The 13,845-nt window shown below is 41.5% G+C and overlaps 1 protein-coding gene across 2 annotated transcripts in view; it reads left to right on the top strand.

Moving 5' to 3' along the window:
• LOC306818475 (neural cell adhesion molecule 2-like) overlaps positions 1–13,702 on the top strand; it is a 363,832-nt gene extending 350,130 nt beyond the window's left edge. For both annotated transcript variants that reach the window (XM_079336086.1, XM_079336087.1), the window contains 2 exons: positions 1,192–1,399; positions 10,758–13,702. In XM_079336086.1, the coding sequence (XP_079192212.1) occupies positions 1,192–1,399; positions 10,758–10,872 (323 nt within the window). In that variant the 3' untranslated portion in view covers positions 10,873–13,702. The remainder of the gene's footprint in view (positions 1–1,191; positions 1,400–10,757) is intronic.
• Positions 13,703–13,845: the final 143 nt, after the last annotated feature.

Genomic DNA, 13,845 nt, shown 5'->3' on the forward strand with positions numbered 1-13,845 from the left:
CCACACTGGATGTTCAATTTGCTCAACCCCCCGGATCACTTAAGGGCACAACTGTGTTCAGCCGAGCCCGCTGGGAGCCTCCCTTCATTGCACCGCCTTCATTTTCTCATTACCTTCAATAGAAAGCTGGTACCGTATGTTTGTTCCAAACCGGGCCGAGGGCCCGATGTGTTTTCAGAGCGTTGAGTCCCGACTGCTCGCAGAGAATCTATTTCCACTCTTACAGGCAAAATTCCTACTTTGCTGCCCACGTGGATCCACTTTACGCTAGGAGCTATGAAATAAGAGGCACCCAGCGGACACAGAGGCTGCAGCAGCTTTATGGTAATTCTGATGTGTGTTTCTTTGAGCTGCAGAGTGGTACAACATCACTGGAAAGAGAGCACAAACTTTAGTGCCTGTAGACCTGGAGATGCTGACACTTGGCACGTGATACAGAAGGTAGATGTGCTGCCTGAGGGCAAAAGGAGAAGACAAATTGTTCGGTAGTTACACACATGTACAATGCTCTTGGATCAGATTTGTTGAAAGGTTACGGCATTTTTAAATCCTTCAACGGAGAAGACGTTTCAAGTCTCCTGGAGTTAGAAATTAATCACCAAGATAAGCCTCCTCTACCCGCTGCAGAGTGCTCACGATCTCCCTTTTCTTGATGTCTTTAAAACTTTTCCTCCACTTGCTCTACCTTAGAAAGTTAGCACAGCTGAGACTGATTTGTTTTGGAGGTAATTTGGTGGAATCGTGTTAATAATCAAGATCGTCTGCGGAGGATTGTGTTGAGTCGACGTGTAGTGGATTAGGACTTATCTGCGCGTTGGAAGCTCTCCAGCTGGCTCCGGAGGAATTCTTTGACCTTGGAGGGCGTTTGAAAGTAACCCAAGGAAAAGTTTTGGAGGGTGAAATTGCTCTTTTTGCTCTACTTTTCTGGTATCACGCTTACAGCACTGTTGCACCCTGTGTGGATGGGCGTGGGAGGAGGGGGAGCAATGAAACTGACCTCAGGCCTCACATCAGCAGGCGCCCAACCTGAGGAAACGTCCTCTGGACGCCTACCTGCTCCTGTGTTTCTGCTCTTCTCCTGACCCTGACCTCTTAGTCGTAGAAAACAAGCGCACAAACTGCACAAAATTGCTAACAGTGTTTTCCCCTCTGTGTTTGTTTTGTGTCCTTGTGTGTGTTTCACTGCCTTAGCAGAATCCCTGTTCAGCGGCCTGGGGCTGGGAGCGGTGGTGGGCCTCGGCCTGGGAGTGCTGCTGCTGCTGCTCGTGCTGGTGGATGTCAGCTGCTTCTTCCTGCGTCACTGTGGCCTGCTGATGTGCATCACACGCACGATCTGCAGCAAGAAAACAGCCACCAGCGGCAAGGGCAAAGAAATAGAAGAGGGCAAGGCCGCCTACCTGTGAGTTTTCCTTTTTTATTGTTTATTCCAGGAACTTTAACTCCTTCAATGAAATGTTTTGATTTCTATGGTAACAGTGTTTGTCAGTCACCGGGTCATTCATGCTTGCAGAGGGAGCATCTGCTGTGGGTGTATCTTGATGCTTGTGGGTTACACTGGGTCACTCTAGAAACTGTTTTTCCTTGCTATTTAGTTTAGGGTTTTTTTTCTAACAATAAGCTCAAAGACTTGAAGAGATGAATCTTTACATACAGTAGATATTAGTAATTTGACAGAAAAAAAAAATCCTAAAATGAAAGTATAATGTGTAAAGAAGTACTCATCTTTTATTGAATCAAGGATGAATAAGTGTCACAAATTGTCCATTTTTTCGTTGTGCTCAGAGTGTCACCTTTTCTGAATAGAGCAGACTCCTCTTAAACAAATTGACTGTGAATGAGAAAAGAATAAGAAAGGAGGCTTCTTTTTACTGTAGGTACACCTACAACAGCCGCCCAACCACCCTTTCAGCCACAGTATGTCTTTGATTATGTCTTCTTCACTAACATCAGTGCGTTTCATACTATGTGCTGTGAGTTCACCTTTGAAGTATCCTATTTGCATGCATATTGTGTGTGTGTGTGTGTGTGTGTGTGTGTGTTCCTATCGTGCATGTCTTAACATGTCTTTGTGTTTGTGCCTTGTGTTTAAGTACTTTATGCATGCAAATAAGCTGTGATTGACATTTAGCTGCATGGATGTTTTATATGACCAAACACGTACTTTTTTTCTCTTCTTATCCTGCATGCAGTTGAAAAAAAGTTCACCCCTGTGAAATTCTTACTGCAATTGATTTTAAGATATAGCCCAGACACTGTTACATGCTGGCAAAAACAAGTTTTGCGAGGTAGCACCCGCAGAGTGTGATTCAAAGGCCGCAGCAGTGCCACTTTTGTGAAAACTGTCAGTGTGCCAGCCATGTGTCTGGGATGCAAAGAGAGGGCGCAGAGTAAGAGAAGAGGAGGCAGAAGAAGAGGAGGTGGAGGTGGAGGGAGGGTTTGACTTTTGCTGAGTCACTAAGCTCACAGCGCTGGAGGGCTGAGTGACTGCCTGCCGAGACAGCATGCAGAATGTTCCTCGGCTTTATGTCGGAGCAGACACTGTGACAGCAGCTCGCACAGGCGCTTACAGGCCGTGTGAAGCCGCGTGTTACTGCTGCACTTTCTCTACGGCTTTATTAGAGACAAAAAATGTCATTCAGGAGACGCATCACAATAAAGCAGAGTCGCAGACAAGCAGTGTAAAGCTGCACCTCTCATGAAAAAAAAAACGCAGCAGGATGTGGAAGGCGAATCACCCGTGATGGCCAGTAAAGTTCATTTCACAATCTGTGTAATTATTAGGCCTCTGTCCAACATTCATAATAATACGTTTTCTTCAGCACACTTCCTCCGAAAGTACACAAAAAAATCACATAACTTACAGATGACGTCAGTGCGGCAGGGTTGTTCAAATAAGACCTTAAATATACTTTGAAATGTTGTTTTTCAGCCTCACAAAGTTCAGAGTTGAATCTAAACGAGACTTGTCAAATAAAGAAACAATGGCACGGCAGCCGCCCTCATGTAAGGCACATAAACACGCAGCATACATTACCCAATGTGCAACTCGACTCTTTTCCTCCAACAACCTGCCGGACTTGTAGTTCTCTCCACCTCAGTGTGTTCACACAAGCTGTCTGACCAGGACGCCTCATTAAAGGTTTTCAAACTTCAGTGCTGTAGAGAAGTTATCACAATTGTTGTGTTGTGATGTTGTTATCGTGAGCCACAGATCTTGCATCGTATGGTATGGTATTATGTCTTACAGAACTGTAGCATCGCTTAATATGTAAATTATGTCATCTGCAACTTGTGTTAAATGACCCTTTCAATATGGAGCTGAATATAACTTCACTGAATGTTATTGTGAGAGAACATGTTTCTCTTTAGCTTCCTCAGGCTGGCTCACAATAAAATAGAGTAAAGTTATTTTCAGTGTGCCACGGACATTTGATTTTTTTTTTTTTCTTTCAAGGAAAGAAAGCAGTTGTACCAAAAGTAAATCTTAAGTGCTGCAGTAGTCATGAGTCATGCCAGTGAACTGGAGTGAGCGCAGTAAGATAACGCTTGAGTGGATACAAAGCTCGGACACTCCCACTGAGTTGCAGGACGTCAATGGAGCGAGTCTGGAGTCACTGAGGGGTAATAAGTTGGAAAGACGAGCAAACCCTGCGCAGCAATATCAATGCTATCGATAAGAGTGCACACAGCGATGACGAGCCGAGGTGAACCTTAAATGAGGAGGCAGATAAGTGGGCTGGATCAGAGAGGGGGCTTTTCAAGTTCTCTTTGACCCTTTCCTCACCTCTGCGTAGCACTTTGAGCGGCCAAACGTCCTCTCTCTCTCTCAGCAGTGCGGTTTTGATCTTAGAGCTGGAGCAGTGGAGCAGCAGACGACGAAGGATGTGAGGGCGTCTTTCTATTATGAATCAGCAGACTTGTGCCAGGATTAGTCCGGGGGCACGCTGGGCTTCGTAGTGGCCTCAGGAAAGGTTAAAGACTCGTAGGTGTTTGCAGCGCCCTCGTTGACTCCAGAAGTCAATCCGCGCTTCCAGTTCTTGAGAGTTAAGTGTAAGTTCTTGACTTTTGCTGCGATACCCGAGGACCCAGTGGACAAGTTGAAAACATCAGGAACCACTTCTCTCTGGAGAGGAGAACAGAAATCCAGATGTCTAACACGAGCTCCAAATTAAAGGTGAACAACACATGTTAAATTCAACATACACATGTTCAAGTGATACAAACGGAAGACTCTTCACAAGTCTAACTATCCATGATTTGTTTCACTTTTGTAGCATTATCTGTCTTCCTTGATACTCCCGGCTTTTGGCAGATCCAGTCCCCTTATGTCAGTCAGATATCAGGGAATAGATTTGCACTCCATATGTGCCCCTCAGTAGCCTCCCAGCAAAGAACACAAGGTACAGCACCACACAGAAGTTCAGGCTTTTCCATCAGACTGCACTTTATTAACTTTTAATATAACATTTGTTTGCTGATATTCAACTTTGGGGTGAGAAAAAGTCCACGTTAAATATGGTGTCGCTCGCATTTGGGTGTCAGAACGCGCCTGAGACAAACAGTCAGACCAAAGTTGTCCCAGTCTGAATCTGTTTTTATCCCACAGCGACAGCTTGTGTTGAGGTGATGCAGGAGAGGCTCGAGCTGACGTCAGCGAACACGTTGCTGTTTACTCAGGAGTTAGAGGAGAGACGCTCGGTGACAGGTTTGACGCGGAGTACACAAGACTTTGGAGTGACTGCATGCTCTGATGACTCACAGCAGGTAGTATGAAACAGAATGTGAGATTAGAGTTAAGGCTTCTGTATCCTGCAGAGCTAGAGAGATAAAAACAACCCTTCTACTACAATGTCAAACAGTGGAAAAAAAACTCAAATCATTTGAACAGTTTGCACTGAAACAGGAAGCCCTGTGTGAACTTTTTTCCAGGGACAACGTGAGGTGTGAGACATAAATGAGAAAGAAAGAAACTGTTTTCTGTTAAATTTAGGACAAGTTGGAGCCTCTTAGATACATCTGTGCACTGTCTGAAGAGACATTTACACCTGTTGCTAAACGGACTAGCAGGAGCTGCAGGTGAGTTCAGAAGAGTTGAAGTAACAGCCATGTAAAGAAATATCAGATTGATTACATCGTAGACTGTGTACACCATGCATGAAGTCTCTCGGTCGTCCCCCTTTAATTTCAGAGGAACTGTTTTGAAGCTGAACGATGGCGGTCACCATGTCCGAAATGCCAAATCTCACCCTATCTTTGAATCAATCCAGACACACAGGTTTTGTGTTGGAGTTGAGGCGTGCCTTTAGCTTTTAACAGCTATGCCCATAATCATGCAAATGTATGCACAATGTTTAACCTAAAATCAACACAAATCAGTTTTGACAAAAATGCATGTTGTTACGGTATACAGTAAGCTATTCAGATCTAAATTGTTGTTTGTTTCTGCTGGATCAACCAGCATTGAGGTAAATGGAGATTCTTTGGCTTTCACAGCCGGGTGGGCATTAAAGGAACTGCAAGTTTTTACGCTACATGTTACTGGAATAGCTGTCATTTACATTCACTTGGGATGCTAGTTAGCCTAGCTTAGGCAAGGCAAGTTCAACTAGGCCATTCAAAGTGCTGACCACAGATTTGCTGTTGTTGTAAATCTCTTAGTGTGCGCTGTGATCGTGAGCATCTTGCAATTCTCGCTGGCGTGAAAATGCAGTGCTGTAATTATTATATCGTCATAGTTCGGTGTAGTTGGTTGCTTTATTAGGGTATACTGATGAAAAGGAGTGAAATGTGTTGTGGGACGTTAAGCTGGAAATGAAGTTAAAGCCACTGTGAAATCATTTAAATTGATGGATTGTAGCTACTTAGGTCAGTCATGCATGATTAGATGCTGTACTGTAATTACTGCTTTATCGTTTTGGGTTGCATTTTTTAATATGCAAGCTCTTTCTCTTTGTCAGGCTGTAAATGTTAACGTGGGATGCAGAGATCTGTGATTTTGCAAATGTTTTCGAGGATGTTGGTGTTGTTGACAGGTGGAGCGCACTTACATTAGACATTCTGGAGGGTATGGCTCAGACGTGTCATGTTTCTCCAGTGACATTTTATAGTCCTTCATTTGAACTCAAGAATAAACAGAAAGCGTTCATTTTTTACATTTCTTTCCCCATAATCCTGCTTTTATGATAATTCCAGGTAACAAAATCCCCTCAGTGTCCTTGGGTGAGATTTCCTCCTCTGTGCTGACTGTGAGATCCTCGAGGTCAGGAGTGATAACATATACTTTCTGGAAAAATAAAGTGCCTGTAAAGATTAAGATAAGCGTGTAAACAAACACACCAGGGACGTGCTGAGGTTTACACCCCAGGTCACCTAATTTATCCGTGTGAAAAGCGGAGATAGTCGTCAGCCTTTCTGACGTGCATACACGGCCTTGTGCTTAATTATCGTCAGCAGAGGAAAGAACAAGTGGCCCCTGCAGTGCTTTGGTGTCACTAAGAAGCTTACAGATTACAAACACACATCTGCATGATATCTCCACAGCCCTCCATGAGGTGCATGCTCACCGTCGTCTCCTGCAGCATTATCAAAGAGGCCTGTCAAGACGCAGCAGCATGTTCTGTTTGCTTTGTGTCCCAGACTTTGTTTTAACTGTAACCTCTGAAGGGAGTGTGTGTGTGTGTGTGTGTGTGTGTGTGTGTGTGTGTGTGTGTGTGTGTGTGTGTGTGTGTGTGTGTGTGTGTGTGTGTGTGTGTGTGTGTGTGTGTGTGTGTGTGTGTGTGTGTGTGTGTGTGTGTGTGTGTGTGTGTGTGTGTACGCCCTATTTAGAGGTGAAAATACAGGAAAAAGGAGGATACTGCATGAAAATAAGGGTCCATTAGAATAAAGCCCACAGCATTTATGGAAACCTCTACATCCTGAGTACCTTTAACTTTACCTGAATAATCCAAAGTGCATTCCAACCAATCAGGATCCTATAGTAGAAGACCTAAGAAAGCTATTGCAGCTGTTTTATCTCACAGTTCTAAATGGGAATTTGCACCAGATTATTAAAAAAAAAAGTTGTATCATGGTGTCTGAGTCCTCACATCCAGCTGTGCCGTCAGCACCAGGGACAAAAAGCAGCCTGAGCAACATCAGCGAGACAAAAATAGTTCTGTCTCCCAGACAGGGTCCTCATGTGGAGATTTACTGAGCTGTAAAGCAGAAAAAGAAATGCTGTCTGATTTGCTACTTTTGGCTGTTTCTTCCTCTCTGGTGTGACAACATTCCCCCTCAAAGATCTGCTGTTTTCTTTCCCACGTCACATGAGATAGAAGTATATCATGAAGATGAAAAGTTTAAAACAACTTCTGAAGTTTGAGTATTCCTGCAGCCAAACTTGCCTGATTTAAGATGAACATTTTCTGTTTCATGTTGTCACCTCTTTGATTGTTTGTCATTATGCAAGACAATACGCTAAATTGTCGTAATGATAGATTTTGTCCCACCTCCCTGTGTGCAACCCATATGATAAACCAAATCATGCCCCCTCTGTAATGAGCGTGTATCGTTCAAATTTCTTCCTTCTTCCTGATGCTGCATTTGTGCAGACTGAAACAAGGACCTATGATTTATGAATACATATACTGTATTTAATGAACATCATGCACGTGAGGGAGATGTGCCTTGAAAATAACTAACATGAAATGTGCAAACTGCAGAGGGAGGTCGAGTGAAGTTTGAGTGTCTTTTTCAGTCTGTGTTGATTGTTGATTTTTGTGTCTGATGAGTGAAACAGACAGGTGCAGGGTTGAGACAGTGTTGGTCTGAGGTTACTTCTGGCTCCATTGTCCTCGTCCAATCACGATCTGATGAACTTTCGAATGACAGTCCATGTAGATATGCACAGTTCAGACATGCTTCCGTGATTCCTGTGATTTCCAAACTCAAAGGACAAAGAACAGAGAACCGCTGAGCGTCCCATATGTTGAGGAAACCTCCCCATCTGAACTTAAGTCCAATCTGGGTTTGCATGAAGCTAATGGGACATGAAATTGGCTCCACTGTGCAGGAACTTTAACATCCACCAATCAGCCAAAGAGGAACCCCCCTCTGGCTAAATGCAATATTTGGGTTTATTAGATTCAGAGTCACGCAGAGCAACTGCTTTACATTTATAATCTTATTCACTCTCAAAATTCCTTTGAGGAAGTAAACATCTCGTATGGCTATTTAGATGGGACTTTATGCAGATATAGGGGGCTAGATTTTTTTCTTGGTAAGGAGACACCAGACTTTTCACTTTGCAGAAATAATTGAGATGAAAATGAAGACCTTAAGAATGAATAACTAGCCACTTTATTTTGAATACAAAGTTAGCAAACTGTCATTTTTAAAAACTGAAAAGCACAACAATGAGAAATATTTAGCCCTGGATTCTACTGGTGGAGCGGTATTCAAATCATCCAAAGATACTCTGGCTCATTTATTCAGGTTCACCGTGTAAGGTTTGATGTCATGCGAGTCAAATGAGTCTCTGTTTCATGGCTAACAGAGGGAACCGAGCAGAACTACATGTCAAAATGCACGAAGAGACACATGGTTTATGTTTTTGTAGAAGGTGACAAATCATGAAGCAGAGTTGGAAAGGGTAAGGAACCACAAGCAGCATGCATAACTCTGTACAGTCAGGAAAAAGAGCCCTCCATCGTCATCCGACTTTACAAAGTTCAGACTCAAGTCATCACAATCTTGTTCAAGGACACTGATGAGCTGAATCCAGATAAAAAGCAGACATCTTTATTGATTCCTTTTTTTAATCTCTATAAATCCAAACAAATGCAGTGTAGAAAAAAAGGATTTAACAGCTTTGATATTAAAATAAAACGGCTAAACTCAATATTTATTTATTGTTTATTGCTTCTGTTGTTAAAATCAGACCTTATCTTCTGTTGAGGTACAATGACAATGACAGTGTCCCTGATGGTTTGTTTTTAATCAGCTTTCGGTTTGGTTTGGTTATTTAGAAGTTTGAGAAAATAAAACTGACACTGCTGATTCTTCTTCCTGCAGATGTTAAGCATCAAGTGATTACACTTCTGCAGATTTTGGAAATAACCTGAAGTAGCAGAGAAGAAGGATTAATATAGCTTTTTAAATAGCTGACACCTAATTATGTGCCATTTTAAATGTGTAAATAAAGCAAGATTGTAAAAAACATTGGGACATAAATATGGGCCATTAAGACTAATCACATCCCTTGTAGAAAACTCTAATGCATGTTATAAATTGCAGCTATTTCAGTGAGATTATGTCACTGTGTTGTTGTATTCTCACTATTAATCATTGGCTGCATTATGATAAGTGGTACTTTCTGCCGGATTCAGATAAAAGCTCACATACATCCTTTCTCTGGAAACAGCGGCTGGTTAGATTTTCATCTATGGCCCACATTATCATAAAGATAACGCTGCGATCTCTTTCTGATGAATTCCTCGAAACAAGAGTCGTGGGAGATGAGATGAACAAACGCGCCTGATAAGAAGCAATCACCCAATCAAATGGCCCCTGCTTTATACCACTTGCATGTATATATTTTTTTTTTTCTTCCCTCCAAATGAATCAAATCCAAAGCAAAATGGGAGATGAGCTATCCTTGATGTTCAGCTTTAGCTTCAGCTCGGCACAAGGTGGAGAAATGAGAGCGAAGCACTGAAAAAGTGAGAACAACAGTGAGCAAAGAAAAGCCAAATATAATGCTTCAAATGTGACAGGTGTAATATTTGTTTCATGTTACGTTTCGTACTGTGCAATATTTATATTTCTGCTATAATTTACAATTTCATACAGAGCAATATTTATTATATATTTCCTGATTTTTTTTTTTATATCCGTCTTCTGTTGTTTGGGTTTTTAGCTGTATGCACTTTAAGGAGAAGCCAAATAATTCTGTTGTACAATTGTATTATGACACTCTATTCTATTCTATTCTAGATGCAAAAATGAAAACAGAGACATGTAATACGACCACAAAGACAAAAAATACACAGAAATGCAAAGGAAATACGCTACACTAAAAACCAAACAGAGACACAAAACTAAAGCAATGAATGACCCTAGTACAAATAAATGCACAAGAACAATAAAACCAGAATAAAGACATGTATATACAGACACTTTAATTTAAACATATTGTATGGTCCAGTATAAACACATGTAGAAAATCTTTGACTTTAAACACATCTGCTGTTATGCATTAAGGTATAAAACTCGATTTATTGTGGTTGTTTTTTGAAGAGTTGCAGAATGGTTTTCATCTTAACACAAGTCCCCAACCATCAAGACCAAAGTAAAGCACCACTATGAATAATACCTTTCTTTAGGCCTGCCAGCAGTCCTCTAAGGCTTTTGTATTTAATATCCCTGCTGCCTTTTCACTTCAATTAAATTCAGCTTTATTAGTCCCGATGGGGGCAACCCATTCACGCACTAAAAGGTCTAAAAGATGATTACTGAAGGGCTTTAAAGCAGGAAAGTACACATTATCTGAAGGGAAACCATTAAGGCTAGATTTTCTAATGGCAGTGATTCATTGCTAATTTATCCAGAATTTATGTATGTGCCTGTGTCATACAAAAACATCCTGTAGGTGTTCACTCTCCAGTCTGTGCCTGTAAACATTAACTGTGTGTGTGCTGTACGTTTCTATCATCAACCAGCTGTGAATTGCGCCTACTGCCGACCTCACGTCCACGTGTGTGTTTTCTTTTGCTCTGCAGGAAACTACCGCTGAAGGAAGAAAATGGAAAAGAGTCTCTCAAGCCAGATACGATTGAAATCAAAGTTCACAGTGACAACAGCATCCACACGAAGACCGACGTCAGCAAAGCATAAAGGGTCCGGTCCCCTCGCCACCAAAAGAACATTCGGATCACAAGACCAAATCCTAGAGAATCTACAGCACTGGAAAATAGTGGAGTTAAATACCATATCTGTTTATAACAATGCCCAACTGAAAGGCATGTGTAAATACAAATAATAAGGAGAAAATAGAAAGAGAGAAAGGGTCAAACTTTTACACACCCAGAGTGATATATGTATCATGGTCTTAAAAAAAACATGGCATCAGTGGAAAGCTCTTGTTGATCAATGATTGTATTTCTTTGTCTCTGTTTTTGTCGTGTCTGATCATAAATGTTGATTTTCTGAAGCTTTCCTTTTCTTTGTTTTACAACTCCTAAGAGATTTCTGTACCCGATCCCTCCTATGCCCTTTTTCACAAATGCAAGCAAAGTTAACCCGCTAGTTTGATTTTAGCTTTCACGGCTAATACTGTTGTTCATTCTTTGTCCGAGGGAACGCATGGCGAACACGAGGCTAATGCTGAACTATTTAAAGCTAGCTAGCGTTAGCACAAAGTATATTTCTCAATGAGATTTTAAAGGTTTTATTGCTTCAAGAAACCCTGACTCCAGGTACTTGAGACACATATTATACAAGGATGAAGGCATATCTCAAACAGGATGTAATCGTAGATTATAATGAAGAGCAATTTGGCGTTTTTGATTAATATGGCTTTCTGAAGGGCTATTGTGAATCAAAGTTTTCACTGCAGGAACACAAACCTAAAACATGAAATATTGAACACAATTTAGAAAAACATGACTTTCTTCGGGTCTTTGTGCACTGATTTCATTAATGGCACACTCTTTACGTTGATGACACTCTTCTATTCACTAACAAAGTTTGCCTACATTTTTTCTCAATTTCCTACCATACCCAGCACAGCAGACTGCACTGCAAACTAATGTACGCTTTGAGATCATATTAGTTATCAATATAATAGAGTTGAGAGCCTTCCCTTAAAAAATGCTGTGAATGGTTGTTACATCATTGTTGCTGTCTTTACAAAAAGCCGTGACTGGAAGGACTCACAGCATGGGAACAACCGAGTAAAGAACACAATCAACATGTCTGTCATAGATGTTTTTAATTATAAAAAATGTTTCTTTATCCATCCTCAGATGTTTTTTAAGCTTTTGTTCTTGATCTAAATCTCTCTGATGTTGTCATGTGTTGTACATAGGTGAAAAAAAGAATATTTTACAAAGCTTTTATGTAAATATACCCTAAAGGATGTGTCTTTTTTCAAAATGCAACAGGCTTGGCTTTTTTCTTGTGAACACTCCTCAGATGAAAAGCTGTTTTCTTTCTTCTTCTTCCTCTTCTTCTTTTGTTGTGTTTTGGTCCAAAGTTAAGTGACTGTGTACGATATTGTTTTTTCTCGTCATTTGTTTACCTTAAGAAAATTCATGCCCTAAGGCTATTTCACGGCATTCCAATGCAGACAGTAATTACGGCATTAGTGTGCCTTTTTTTTCTTCTTTCCCTCTTGTGGCCCAATGCCGCTGCAGCAGTGTAGACCATCAAATTAATCGCTGCTTTTTGCCACAGAATGTGTCAGACAATTGAATATTAATGTAATGCTTCGGATTCTGGGAAACGTAGTGTTAGGATTGTGGGTTTTAGTCGACAACACTGGACAGAAGCAGATGTTTAACTAGATGTCAGAAAAATGCTGTAACTCTTAAGTGTGTTGATGGGCTTCAGAAATCTGGTTTAAATGCAATGTAAAGCATCATCACATGGGTGTGTGTGTGTGTGTGTGTGTGTGTGTGTGTGTGTGTGTGTGTGTGTGTGTGTGTGTGTGTGTGTGTGTGTGTGTGTGTGTGTGTGTGTGTGCATACATGCATATGTGGGTGAATACACTTATCTACATGAATCAGGTTGCATGTATGTCCGTTGAATGTATCTACGCTTACTGTGAGTCATTGGTTCATAAATGTGTCCCTTTGAAAGATTCTCCCAACTCAAATAATATCTTAAGTTTAACAAAACATCCTAGTCTGGCTTTTATTTTATTTTAATGTATTTCTTTTTGTGTTTAACTATTTATTTTAGATTAATTAAGTACACTATTCAGTACCATGATGCATCGCAGCCATGCAAGTCATATGGGTTTATGACCATGTGCCAAGTATGAATGTCCAATCTCTGAGTGTGGAGTGACTTGGCAAGAGCTCTTACCCCGAGTTTCACAGGGCGCTCCGATGGGTAAAACCTGATTATGTAGTTCTCGACAGTGATAAATTCCCCAGGCTGCAGCACTCCACTCCGTATGTGTGTGTCTGCCGCCACCACCCCCTCGCCACTTCTCCCTGGCTCTCAGACTCCACTGGTTTTTATCTCAGACCTCATAGTGCTGGCTTTGTGTCCTCACAGCGGGCCCTTGTACCTGCATATCTCAAACGGATGGTCCTGCCATGGAGTGGTTCCGCTGCCTGTTACGATGACTGTAAATATGGGAGCCTGGAGTGCCTGGAGGCTTTACGATTTGTACATGTTCTTTTGTATTTGAATATCAGTAAAAAAAACACCCAACTCCCTCCTCTCCTTATCCTCTCCCCTCACCTGTCCTCCTCCACCAAACCTCAGTCCTTTTTCTGTAGGGGGTAAAACAGGTGTGTTTGAGCTCAGTGTACAGTATGTGTCCTCTTGTCCCCATGCTCCCTGTGTCTCCTGGACTGTCCCCGCTGAGTGTGCTTTGTACAGGAGGTGGGAACTATTGATGTCTCTCTGTACGTACCTGTGGAAACACTTGTGACTCCTGTCATTTGCCGCTGTAAATAAACATGTCCTGGTAGAAGAGAGTGACACGTTGTCATTCATCGTGGGTTTTTTTTTCTTCAGCTTTTTCTTCGACTCGTGTGTGGGTGTCTAAAATGTTATTCAAGTTCTTCTTTTATTTCTGAATGAGTTATTTTTAATTTAAAATAAATGTTCTGTTTCCTCGAAGTTGTATTACAG

This window comes from Symphodus melops (assembly GCF_947650265.1).
Source record: "Symphodus melops genome assembly, chromosome: 23".
In the NCBI taxonomy this organism is placed as follows: Eukaryota; Metazoa; Chordata; class Actinopteri; order Labriformes; family Labridae; genus Symphodus; species Symphodus melops.